The sequence below is a fragment of the Genypterus blacodes genome, unplaced genomic scaffold, assembly GCF_046128005.1.
Source record: "Genypterus blacodes isolate CSIRO-AG114 ecotype Tasmania unplaced genomic scaffold, CSIRO-AGI_Gbla_v1 ptg000027l_1, whole genome shotgun sequence".
Lineage (NCBI taxonomy): Eukaryota > Metazoa > Chordata > Actinopteri > Ophidiiformes > Ophidiidae > Genypterus > Genypterus blacodes.
This window is the reverse complement of record NW_027466840.1, coordinates 1,129,664-1,143,070: the sequence shown is the minus strand read 5'-3', so window position 1 is coordinate 1,143,070 and position 13,407 is coordinate 1,129,664. Positions and strand designations below refer to the sequence as shown.

General features: G+C 44.8%; 1 protein-coding gene across 6 annotated transcripts in view; it reads right to left on the bottom strand.

Moving 5' to 3' along the window:
• Positions 1-13,407, bottom strand: part of LOC142993127 (receptor-type tyrosine-protein phosphatase delta) — a 297,399-nt gene that overhangs the window by 20,590 nt on the left and 263,402 nt on the right. For 4 of the 6 annotated variants that reach the window (XM_076143781.1, XM_076143778.1, XM_076143782.1 and 1 more), the window contains 11 exons: positions 12,891-13,196; positions 11,909-12,102; positions 11,492-11,518; positions 11,106-11,223; positions 10,052-10,639; positions 9,512-9,612; positions 9,168-9,424; positions 8,131-8,224; positions 6,435-6,644; positions 4,509-4,669; positions 2,105-2,217 (listed from right to left, as the gene is read on the bottom strand). In XM_076143781.1, coding sequence (XP_075999896.1) covers positions 2,105-2,217; positions 4,509-4,669; positions 6,435-6,644; positions 8,131-8,224; positions 9,168-9,424; positions 9,512-9,612; positions 10,052-10,639; positions 11,106-11,223; positions 11,492-11,518; positions 11,909-12,102; positions 12,891-13,196 — 2,169 coding nt within the window. The remainder of the gene's footprint in view (positions 1-2,104; positions 2,218-4,508; positions 4,670-6,434; positions 6,645-8,130; positions 8,225-9,167; positions 9,425-9,511; positions 9,613-10,051; positions 10,640-11,105; positions 11,224-11,491; positions 11,519-11,908; positions 12,103-12,890; positions 13,197-13,407) is intronic. The other 2 variants (XM_076143780.1, XM_076143783.1) reach the window with 1 other exon arrangement.

Genomic DNA, 13,407 nt, shown 5'->3' with positions numbered 1-13,407 from the left:
GTATGTGTGCGTGAATGCCTGCATAAAGCAGGGAAGAATGTGGGAAAAGTTGTCGCTGTAACATGTCATCCTCAGACCTGAGTAACATTTCCGGTTGGTCTTGAGAGAACAGAGGCTTGGGACACTTTGAGGATTGATAATACCTGTGTGCCGACAAAAAGTGGGATTTCCGGAACAGAACTGCCTTTTGTTCAAAGAAATGTTTCGATTCCGGAGAAAGCAAGCTTCTATCCATAGAGGAAAAGGAAGAAAGAATTTGTCGACTCAAAGGATGGTCGCATGACCACAAGTGGAGCTAAATAGTGCTGTTTTTTATAGCATTCATTTACAGCTTCTTTTTCTTCATCTTCTACTTTTCTGGTAGTTGGCAAAGGATCAAACCTCCTGCCTGACTGGGCTGTGGTAACAAATGACTCGCAAGGTTTCACCCTTTTATTTTGCAAGTAGTCAATGTGTATACAGTACATACACATTAAGAGAGCGTAGGAGTTGATAATATTGAAGCACTGCATATGAGACTAAAACTGGGGAAAACTCTGGGGCCTGAGTCTGTTTGTGTGTAGAAAATTCTCACAGTCAGGTCACTAACTTTCTGTGACTCAAGAATGTAGTTGGTGTTTTGCAGCATAAGCTGTATGACATTCCCTCTCTCTCTCTTCCTCCCCCCCCTTCTCTCTCTCTGCATTACACAGGTAATGTTTCATTTTGTGAGCATTAGCTAATGGAAGCGAGACCTCGTTTTCCCACCCACTCACACATCTCTGAGAGATGGCAAAGGGTGTTTCTATTGCAGCCCGCCACTCAACATCCATTTCCACCGCTGGGGACAATGAGAGTACCATTTCTAGCATGCCATCGCTCAAATATCAAGCATCCTTAAGATGAAAATGTCCATTGAGGGGTAAAGAGGTGTAAGGGAGAGTGGAGCGAGTCGGGAAAAGAGGAGGTCTAATGTAGCGCTGCTTCAGGACTTGAGAGAAAGTGGTCACGTGGGAGGAAGGGAAAAAAAGGTTTGTCCTTTTGAGCAGCAAGAGTGCCAAGATACCGGCTCTCAGAAAGCCTGTTGGGAGGAAAAAAGATAGCTTGAGAGAAGGCTGAAATAGTGGGAGAATGGTTCAGATCACTCTGAGCCAAAAGGAAAAATACCACTCTGCCAGGATGAAACAGTCAGTAATGGTCCTAACGTCATTGAAGGGCTTTCATAAATCTGCATAATCTTTTTTTCAAAAACGAGCCTGCAGGGATAATTCATCCTCCTTTCATACTAGCTGACCTGAAAAATATGGCTTTGATAGTACAACATTATTGGCAGCCTCTGAACACCTGTCCCAAAGCAGTCGGTGCCAGAGGAACTCTGAACAGCAGTTGCGCATTTCTGTTTCAGTCGGGAGGAGGCAAAGGCGGGCACTGTCCTTGCGGGTGATAAATGAACTGTGACTTTATCTCTAGGCGAGAAAAAGGGCGTGCGGAGACGGCCAAAGTCCGGCTGCTGACCACCACTCATTTGGCCACTAAAGGTCAGAGCGAGTAAAACACTTGTGTTCACAGCTTGTCCTTTGTCTGGCACTCGACTCGCTCGCATACGGAATAGTAAAGGCAGCCATGATGCAATTTGTACCTTCCCCGAGTTGCACAATGCCGCTTGCTGTGACATCCAGCGACACGATGTCACCGAAGTGGAACTTTACTGTTTCTGAATAAGCGCCACATGTCCCGATGACCTGGATAACTCAGGTGTACAAATGGATGACAGCTGCCATAGAACTGTCAAGCTTGCACTTCTGTCTGTTCATTTTCCACTGAGCAGCGTCTCCAGGGAGGACACGTCTCGGTATTTTGACCCTCTGTGCTTCCACTAAGCACCTGTCGGCTCTCTACCTGCAAACTGCTCCCTTGTTTAGTGCCCGTCTCACCTCAATCACAATGACAGCAGTTTAGAAAGTTGTGGCGTTACGCATCAATGTCAACAAAGGTTGTGAAGGACAAGACAACAAGGTTGGTCCTATTGTGTAGCGAATGTATAACAATTTCCTCTCTTTAGAAAAAGTGTTGTTGTCGTACATTCTCAAAACGTATCGAACTTACGACATTGCACTATACTCACCAGGCGTTTGGAAGTTCAGGCGCCGGAGCTCAACGGGATCGGTGGGGTGGTGCAGCGGCATTTCCTTGCTGTTTGGGAGACTCCCTTTCCTCGCTTCGGATTCTGCTCTTTTCCTGCACAACAGAGTGAGTAAAGTGTTTTGGAGGGGTGGGGGTGGGAGGGGCGGAGAGAAGAAATAGGGTGTAGTTTTAGCTTTGACCCCATCTGTATCCTTGAGGAAGGAGATTACCTTGAGATATGCAAGGTGACACAACTACTTTGTGGCTATCATGATAATGCCGTGTGCGAGTTCAGGGTTTGGACCAAATAATATGAGTCTCTGTATACTCGAATCAAATCAACATGATGGCATTCAATTCATCTTTGTGAAGCTTTGCCCCCGTGAATAACTTAAATCAGAATAGATTTACTCGACCAACCCTAACTCCATAGAATTTCCTTCAGGGATATTGTCCTCAATTGCTTTTCAGTGTTAGGTTATCATGTCTACATATACATTATGAATTATTGGACATTGAGATTTGTGAGCACATATATGGTCACTCGTATAGCTTGTGTGTTTGAAATCAGGTCAATGGTGCTTGTGACATACATATAATGGCCGGTGTACATCTAACTGCAGTGGATATTGGACATTTGTTTCAAGGTATGATTATTGCTCCTTTATGTTCCCAGTTATACCCTGTTGACATCTCTAATTAAAACAAACATGTGACATACTATGTTCTTAAGTGATGTAAACTCCAGTGGATTATGTGTGCTTTATTTGTATTTACAGTGTTTGTGATTTAGGGGCGATCAAAGGGGTTTAAGGGGCACTGGAGTTTCCCCTTCACATTTTTCTCGCTCTTACCTGTCGGGTTTGCTGCTCCATTGGTGAGCAAGGAAAAGAAATATTGACACATCGTTAGATGGTGAGACTCTTTGGATTTATCTTGCGGGAAAAAAATCCCGGAATCCCAACAATGTTTTTTGGTATAAGTGAGTGACTGACGGTATAAAGGACAAACGATACAAATCAATTTTTGCTTGGGTGCAAGATTAGCGATGCTTCACTTCAGAGATTGCGTTCAATTATGCAGCCGCAGGGCTCTTTGTTTCAAACGCCACTGTTTCCCAGGAGCATCCAAGATTTTTACATTGTATCGCCGCTATTTCAAGCAGTTTCAGCTGATTGCTTCTTGTTCAAGCATGAAAAGTCATCTCTTGACTCTTAATTGGCAAATTTACCCACAAATAAAACTGATCCAGTTATTAAGATGAATATTCAAGAATGACAACGACTCCTTTGGTATTGTAATCGGAGCTGAATTTGAGATCTCACAAGTGAACAATGGGTACAAATTAAGCATATAAAGCATTTAAAACCATGGACGGAATCAATTTTCAGGATTGGAAAAACTGACTTCCCTTGCTCTATGTGTAGATGTGCAATCTACTCTGACTGATTTATGTCTGTCCTTTGCTGAACCTGCGTGTTGTGTCCCTCATACCTTTTCTCGGTGCACAACATTACATGGCTGTTGTCTTTTGTTTCCCACAAGAGGAGCATAATGTCACATAAAAATTGATTTTGACATGAGAAATATCTGCACTGATTGTTAACCAATGTGCTGTTAATGTTGGTCTGGCAATCGCTGCCTAAATCTGTCAGTCATAAAGGAACACAACTAAGCCCACAGACACACACACACACACACACACACAGTTCAGCTTTTGTGCTATGAATTGCGCTGGGAAAAGACATGATGTAAGATGTTTGCACCTTGGTGTCACCACAGATAGTTAACTGTAAGGATTTAGTGGAGGTAAAGGTGGAAGGTTGGCCCAGCTGGGATACTAACCCTGGTCCCGGCCCCAGGGCCTTTCTTAAAGCTGCTACACACATGCAGAGACATGCGCTGGAGGTAGTCAGCACGCTTCCCTACTACGCCTGACTGATGAGCAGTGACAGCGTGCGGTCCTGCCTCCACTAGGGGGGTTTCGGAGAAAAAGGCTGTTTTGATTTAGTGCACCACCGCGAGTGCTCTGCTGAGTTGTACGCGTGTGTTTGTGCACACTTCTGTTTGCGAGTGAAGTCGGAGGATAGATTTGTCTGATTAACTTTCTGTCATCGCATTCATCCGGGTGACGGATTGCATGCGTCTCCTTTTGATGGCAAAACTGTTTGTGTAGCGTCTGCCCATCTCGGATTTAGAGGGTGTGTGTGTATGTGTGTGTGTGCTCCTGAGAGTGAGGGTCATGGAGTTACCTTTGGTTTTTGTGCATTCAAATGTGCTTATCTACAATCGTTACATACCCGTCTGATGTGCATTATTTATAAATATTGGATACCCATATGTTTATACTTTGCTCTGTTTTGGAATGGATGCCCTCGTGTGTATTAGACTCTTCACATGCTCACCTTTTGTAGAGAAGGATGGCAATAACGATGCATATGATGAAGACAACGGCTAAGACGGGGCCCACCACCCAGATGAGGCCTTCCTCCTCATCGATGATTGGCTGAGGGTCGATACCGGCTGACACAACTGGGTCAGAATAGGGGCTGGTGGCATACATGACCTGAATGGAAAAGGAAATAATCAATTTCTGTCCTATCATAAAATATGGCATTTCTGTCTCGGTATAACAGTATATCAGAGAATACACACGTTCCACTTGCTCCTAATTGCACTATTTTATTTGCAATACCTCCTCCAAAGTTAGGGAGCTTTCTTGCTTATGCATCCTGTAGTCCCCTGGACATAAACATACCAAAAACCAATCTTCATGTGAAATTACATCAGCACTCTGATCTGAATGCTGAAAGATGGATCCAGCCTAGTTTGGGGACACGACTGCAAAACTTAAATTAATTTACCCCCCAGATGTCAGGACTGACAAAAGGCAGCGTGGCCACCAATACAAATTAAGAACTAATTCCAATCTTTGCTGTATGTTCTTGTGCTTAGATTGAGGAGGTTAAGAACAGGCAGCACCGGAGTCAGCAGTGAGGAGAAGATCATTTGCCACTTTAGTCAAGGTGGCTTCAGTGCTATGAAATGGATTGATATAAATTATTATTAGAGGTAAAGTGTTTGTCAGCTGGTCGGCAAATAAACACTCCAGAAAGGAAAGGAAGCTTTGAAATACAGCTATCGTTGTTTCAGATGGCTGGATCCAGTACTTTCAATTTCTGCTTTTATACTGCCGACCTTATTTATAAAAACCCCATGAACTCGTTTGGCGAAACAGAGTTTATCGTGGCTGCAGGTTTGTTTTGAAAGCTGCGGCACCGTATTGAATAACAATTTGGGGTTACTCTTAACATTGATTAGTTTGGAGTAGTAAGAGGTTCTAGCAGAGGAGAGAGCCTGCTTATAGGTTAGTGGGCTATCAGACCAAGTATGAAAACCTCACGTTTGGTTCAACGCCACATATATTCTAGCCAGCCCTGCTTAAGTGAACAGATTTTGTTCGTAAACCACAGGGGCGGTTTTATCCCGCCTGCACTGTCTTTTGTTTGAGAGGAGCGAAGGACTCCAGAGCATCGAGTAATAAGGAATTTACATTATATGTCAACCTGTCCAGCAGGACCTCATTAAGGTTAAAAGTACTTAAAGCTTGAAGTAGTTTCTTTGCGAGCAGACCAACTGTCGGTATTTATAGTACTGCTGAGAAAAGTACTCATTTTGCTTTTGTCGGAAGTGATTCAATTGATCTGAAAGCGATAAGAGAATCACATTTATAGGAACAATAGGACTGAGGAAGAAGGGAGAGATTTCCTTCCCCGTCAGGTTATTAACATCTTTGTTCTAACCCTGAATTCCCGGTACGAGGTCGCACTGCAAAGACCCTGCAGCTCATCAAATCCATCATCTTCCCCGCAGCTGCCTAATCATGCAGCTTTCTGGTCTTCTGTCCAGACAGGCACCTGCCCACACACGTACACATACACACACACACGCGCGCGCCCTCGCTGCTGCAACAGAGATAAGGTGGATTGCGTATCGGCCGCAATTAAAAAGAGGTGCCGTTATCGAGGTATTCCTGCAATCAGCTAAGGTCCTGAGGGGTTTCTCTCCCCAAGGAGGCAAGGGTCGGCTTCTGAGGGCAGCTGCAGTTTGAAGTTTTTAAGTCCAACTCCTTACACTGACTCAAAGCAACACATTGACCAGGAAGCCCACACACACACACACGCACACATCTAACCTCCTGCCAAGGTGCAGTGAATTTGCCTCCCCTCTGTGCCCACGGTTTTAGTACAGAGAACATGAGATCACTAACAAGGATGTGCCAAGGAGCAATGGTAACTGATGTTTTAAAGGAGACCAGAGGACACACTCACATTGTCGGACATCTCCAAAACGGCGAGCACGAAGAAGATGTACTCCTGGCCGTTCTGGAGCTGCTTGTTTTCAAAGTCGCCGTAGCTCTTGCCGTCTCCCAGGGGGAAATCCTTAGGGAGGTCTTTGAAGTAGGCGGCGATGTAAGCTTTTGGCTCGGCCTGCCTCTGGAATCGAAGGCCCCGGCTTGTCCGGTTGATCTCCCTCAGCAGCTGCAGTGGAAAAGCGTGAAGTTAGACGGTTAATGCCAACATAGCCATAGATGCATAACCATGTTTTTGATTCATACATGTTTTTCAATATATAGCCAATTGGTTGGTTAGTTAGTAGGGGGCATAAATACACATGGTAATACTCCCTATCAAATGTGTTTTCTCATCTTGTGACACAAACACTCAACAAATGGTGCCCTTTTAAAGAGAACAATTGCATGATAACAAACCAATAGTGTGTTTTCCCTTTGACATTGCAGCGTCCTAGCAGTCATGATTTGCCTTTAGTGTTTTTCTTCACTTAAGACTCCATGGACTCACAGTACAAAGTGCGACTCATATAATTATGCTAATCAAGTCCAGCTAGTTGTTTGGTGTCTGATTGCATATCGGCCAACTCTCTTGCATGAATAGGTGTGTGTGTTCTTCTCAGCCCTGCGTTTGCCTGCCTGTCAGTCACGTAGGAGCCTGTGTGTGTGTGTGTGTGTGTGTGTGTGTGTGTGTGTGTCTGTGTGTGCGTCCTCATGTGTGTGCTCTGTTTTGGCTGCGGGGCCGTTGGTGCTGCCCCGATAATGTCTTCAATCATCTCCCCTGTCAACACGGCTAAATCTAGCTGCCCTTGGGAAAAGTTGTGAAAAGGTGAATGCCAATATTGACAAACAAATAAATTCTGACAGAGGGGCGACTTTCGGGCAATCGGTCAAGGCTACAGACACGGGCCTGTAGGCATGAGCTGTAAAGCCGACGCCAGATGAGACGGTGTGTGTGTTTTCTTTTGGCCTCCTCGACACATGATATATTACGATGTTTATACGACAAAAGAAAAGCCGACATTTTGACTACCCCAGTGCTGAAATGGGCTGAGTTATACTTTCAAATGGTAAAATCTGAGACTTTTCTATACATTTCTAAGATAGAGTACTTGAGGTAAATGGACTTCAAATCGAATAATCGTGTCAATTTAATGCAATGAAGCACGGCTACGGTGGAAACATGATACAAACTTCAATGATCTAACTCAATTAATCATGCATGCGGTACACAGAAAAACTCCAGAATTATCTGAAGTAGCTAAATATAAAAGTTGTCGAGTGTTTTTGCGGTGGCAAAGCTTTCCCCCGGAACGAGAGGAGACGCGAAGGCCCGATGCTGCCACTGCTCTTCAGGTAATTACCGCAGACACAAAGAAGAGGGAGGCGGTGGGGGTGGGGGTTGAGCTTGCAGTGCACTTGATGGCTACTTCATGTTCTCATTTCCATATGAGCACTGCTCTCTGCAGCTATTTGCGTCAATCAGCGAGGCTCATCTCCCGTTCCTCTTGCCCTCTTAACTGCTCCGACTTCTTTCTTTCTTCTTCTTTTTTCTTCACATTTGAGATAAGAAGTACGTGCTGAATATGGACGCAGCTGTGTGGGCGCAGTTTTAATATGGAATGAAAGACAAAATATGTGATCAAAAATTTTGCAGCTGAGTCACAGCAACGTACCTCCTCTAAATTCATCTCGTCGGGGTTGTCCCAGGGTTTGAAGAACTTGCCATTGCGTTGCTTCTTCAGGGGTACGACCACCACAAAATAGCCCCTGAAAGTGAAAATGTAACAAATGTTGGTCATTGTTCATTGTAGGATTTAAAACGTTGACCAATTCCGTTTGAGAGTTTTTGGCTTCCCATAGTACAGTACATTTGTCTCTTCTGTGATTAAGACAGATATGCGTGTAATACATATTTATGGCATAAGTAGTATTCCACCCTTCTCAGAATTTAAATGTCACAGTTTGTTGTTGAGAAAATGCTATGAATAAATCTCTTTACAGACGCATCATCTTGAAAGAAATGAAATTGAAGGCAATGCTGAATGCTACACTGCCCACAGTGCATGTAGAGACAGTAGACTGATAACCATGAAGCAATAACAAACTCATAGACGTGACGAGCGTCAGTTGGACAAGGGCTTCCTGGTTGGGTGTGATGCAAGTTAGTGTTAGCTGGGGAAAGGCAGTGTGGCACGCTAATAGGAAATTAATTAGCTTAAGCTCTTCCATGGTGAGATACTGTTGCCAAGTGCATCCAGAAAGATCAAAAACCCGAGATGGGTTTAAAGCCCGAGTCCACAATAAAACGTGCTCCTTTGGCTTTCAGACAGATGCGTGCGTTGTTAAAAGGTTGCGAGAGACTTAAAGGCGAGCGCTTAAACGAGCCAGACTATCTCGCTGTGCTGTGACTGAGGTGAAGTGGATATTACGCCAAAACGTCGGAACGAATGCAAATGACTCTCTGAATTATTCAGATCGTGTTTCGCTATTGAGTTAACTTGTTTATTTCTATTCACAATGCATCAGAAAGGAAATTAGACTGAATTATCTCTCACGCGGACATGAGCAACGACTAGAAAAAGTTTCCTCGTGCTGATTTCATTAAAAGTAATACAGCAATTTCAACAGTCAAATCATATTAGCCTTAATCGTCAAATCCTTGATACAAGTTTGAAACAACTGGGAATTAGCTCCGGTGTCGCCGACTCACCGCACTCGCTCGGACGTCTCCACCGATGGGAGTTCCACAATCACCATGCCGTCAGAGTTGGTTTTGCCGATCAGGTAGGGTTTGCTGCGGAGGATATCCGGGGCCGTCATGGTGGACACGCGGTGCTGCAGGCCGCCGGCGCTGTTGCCGCGGTTGGTGAGCAGGAAGGAATATTGCGTCTCTGGTTGGAGACCCGTTATCAGCTTCTGCGTTAGCTTGCCGTCCACCTCCACGCTCTGCCCATTGTCGTACAGGATCTGCGGATGAATGACTTGATGTTAGTACTTTTCAGGTGCTGTTTGGTAATATGTACTGTGAGTTGTAACTAGCTGAATGTTGCTCACAGTGAAGGGTTGAGCTGGGTTGTAGCTATCCGGGATTTCCCAAGTTAGCAACACTGACGTCTTCATGGCAGCTTTCACGTGAAAGTTTTTTGCAAACACTGCTAAAAGAAAGGGGGAGCGTGCAATTTAGAGACAAAGAGGCAAAGTATGTCCATCAACAATGGCTTCATACCTGTGCTTACCTGGGAAAGCTTCCCTCCAAAAAGCAGGCCTGAAATGGGTTCTACGCTGAACTTAAACAAAACGCTCCCTTCTTACCTTCATACCACACCACCTCTTAAAATAAATGACTGAGCTTTTTCCCTCGACTGACAACACAACAATGGACACACATACTTACTCCACGTTAGTTTCTTAAATTACGATTACGTTAAGTGAAATTAGAGTTAGGACGCTAGCTTAACAACGAGCCATCTCGGTTGATTCCGCACTTCGCATCCTGCCATTTTGAGCTTTGCAGAGTTGTTGGAAAGGGTTGTGCGGGGACAGGTTGGTTTTAAAGAGAGGAGGTGTTAAGAAAGTTCAGGGGACTGGTCCTACCTTGATCCAAAGGCTGTGTCCTGAATTGGACACTTGGGCTATAGGGGCCAGAACCCTTGCTGGTGAAGGCGCACATTTTAATATCATAAGTGGTATCGGCCTTTAGGCCATCCAGAATGACTGTTGATTCCGGGGCGGTGATGAAGAGCTCAGAGGGACTGCGTGGGCTGTTGATGTCCTTATACTGCAGGGCGTATTTCACTATGTGGCCATTGCGCTCTGCCAGCGTGACAGGTTTCCAGCTGACCTGGATGGTTGCGGTGGTGGCACCCTCGGCCGTAATGCTCTGAGGGTAGCCGCTTGGTACGTCCTCATTTGTCGTGACTTCCTTGACAGTCTCCTCGCCAAATCCCACCTTGTTGCGCGCTGAAAGACGGAACGTGTAAGAGGCGCCCTTGTGGATTTCCTTAGTGGTGTAGTGGTTCTCCCTCTCAGGGAACTCGATGACGGTGAGTGGATCCACGTCTTTGCGGCCAAAGCGGAGGCGGTAGCCTTGCAGGGGGCCGTGGGTTAAAGCCGGGGGATGCCACTGGAGGAGAGCCGTGCCCATGTTAGTGGTGCTGACCATAAGCCGAGGTTTATCAGGGACTGGGTAGAGAAAGAAAGAAATTCTTATAAAAATGGAGAAACTTGTTTGTATCATTGTGTATACTCTGTACATTGGACACAAATCATAAAATATTCCATTTCACGAGGTGCATTGTGACAGATATATCACTACCTACTACAAATGTGTGCTGTCAGTAAAAGCTGAGCAGTGCTGTCTTTCATTTCACGTTCCTTTGTTTCTCTCCACGTTTCCCATTATGCTTAAACTCCCTTGAGCATTCCAGCGTCACAGCAGCGGCTAAGAAGCATTGCCATAATTGACACAACAATTAGCCGCGTTCTCACTTAACTGACTCATCAAGAAGATTGTTTGCAGTGTGCTTTTTCTTTTCCCCTACTGGTTGCAATCTGCCGCCTGAGACAGCAGAAATGCATTTTTGTGTGTTTCATACAGTACATTAGCAGAGGGTCACGGGACATTTGTCAGCGGTGACAGTTACTTTACCTGCACCAGTGGTGGTGATCAGTTTGGGCTTGCTGCGTGCCCCGTCACCCTTTGTTGTATAGGCTGCCACTGTGACTGAATATGTGGTCTCGGCCTGCAGCTCTGTGATGATCATTTCCTGTAGAAAAGCAAGACTTTAGTTGCAGGGTGCTTGGCTAGCCGGTGAAGATGAAAAGGATAGAAATTGGGAATGTGGTGTGCATGATCATTACAAAGGACAAAACAATCACAAATTAGCTTGACATGGACTCAAAATTGGGACAAAAGAAGGTAACATTATCTTCTTTCTGTAGTTGAAATCAATTCATGAACTTATCAAAACAAATAAAAGCAAAGGAATCAACAAAACAACAAAAACTAAGATATACTTAAGTAAAGCTACTCACATGATCAGTTGAATCATCATATTCCCACTGATTATGATATACCAGTATGGAAAGAAAAGAGAGAACAAATCAGGCCAGGTACAGACACTTATCACACGTGAGAAATTGTCAAGCACAGCACGTCCAAATAATTGCTTACTGAGGTGATTACAATTACAGATATGCACGTTCTTTGTTTGCCGACCGTAGTAATCACGATCAATATCATAGACCTGAGTATGCTCCTATGCAGATAAATATCCTTCCAGTTAAACAGTGAGAAAGTCCATTACAAAGTAACTATTTTCTTTTTCTCCACTCTGAGTGACTGCTTTTGCTGTGGAGCCTTCACAGACTCTTTAATGTGTGTAAGAGAGAGAGTGTGTGTGACACTACGCTTGTGAGAGATGAGGTGGCTGGCTGAGGAGGGTGTCGTACCTGGGCATCATCGATCAGGATGTCCTTGATGACTGGCTGTCCTGTGGGCTCCCCATTAACCATCCTGACATAGTGCACCTGGTATCCTCGGATTTGACCGTGCTGCTTGGTGGGCATCGGTGAACGCCAGATCACTTTAATTGATGAGGAGTTGACAGCCTCCACCTCAACTTTACGAGGTGGCCCGCTAGGAACTGCAGGAACACCATGGGATAAAAGAGAAGGGTCAAAATTATAGAGAGGCTCCTCACCCTCTTTGTAAATCCTGCTCAAAGCCATAGCACAAAATGCTGCGGTGACAAAAAAAAACTTGACAAAAGTGCAGCAAACTGCAACAAGCACTGCATGACATCAATATTTCAACAATGGTAAGGGGAAAAACAACAGCAAAAACAGGTCTGACAGCTGACCTAATCTGAAAACATTAAAAATGCGTAGAGTGGATTTTTAAAAAACATGGAATAAAAATGTTTTTGCCAAAATAGAAAAGTGGAGCCAAAAGGGGGCTCTAGGGTGTTTCAAGGACTTGAAGCACCACAAGAATTTTGGCAATGGAACAAGGGAAAATGGTTAAAAAATGATTAAATGTAGGAGAAAAATATTTTAAAAAAATGGCCTTTGAAAAAAAAATAAAAATCTTCCATCTTGTGTCATTCACCACTGTAAAAAAAAATAAAAGCAAAAAGACAGTTGGGACTGGAAGTTGGAGGCCGGCCGCTCAAAATTCCGTACCATGTGTTGAAATTGAGCAGGAAGTAGGAAAAAAAGCCAAAAGGGCAACAAAGTGAGTCGCAGCTTGTTTAAAAAAAAAAAAGAAGAAAAAAGTGCACAGTCCAATATAGGGCTTAGTGTCATCGGCCATGTTAGAAGCAGGCAGAGAGGGTGGAGAAGAAGAGGGAGGCGAGGCATTAGTGGGTTAAAAGGGGTTGGCTTGATTTGCAGGTGGGGCTTTTTTGTGTTTTTTTTTGCATCGAACACATACCATCCTCCTCTGTGCGGATGAGCTGCGGCAGGCTTTCCGGTCCTGCTCCCACATCCGTATGAGCAGTGACAGTCACATGGTATTCTGTCCATTTGTCCAAGTTTTCCAAAAGATACTGGGAGCTTTCCGATGGGATGTCGGAGATCTGGCGTTCGGCAGTGTCCGCCCCTTCAGTCGCGGCATACTGGATGCTGTACTGCGTCAGGATCCCGTTTTGCAATTCCGTCGGTGGTGCCCGCCAACTTACCAGGATGTTGGTGGAGCTGGGGCTAAAGCACTTGACTTCCTGAGGCGGGCCAGAGGGTTCTGGTTGGGTGGGCCAGTTTTGGAGCAGTGGCAAGTTTTGCGTTCAGTCGGGGCGTTCATTGCGTTGCGATTCGTTTCGTTAAAGGAGTTGTAGTTTTTGTTTGGATTGGGGGTGATGATGATGATGGTGGAATTGACCAAACGAGGGTAACCAAAAGAAGAGGAAAATAAAAATGACACAAATGAGGACACATCACAAGGACTTAGGTGG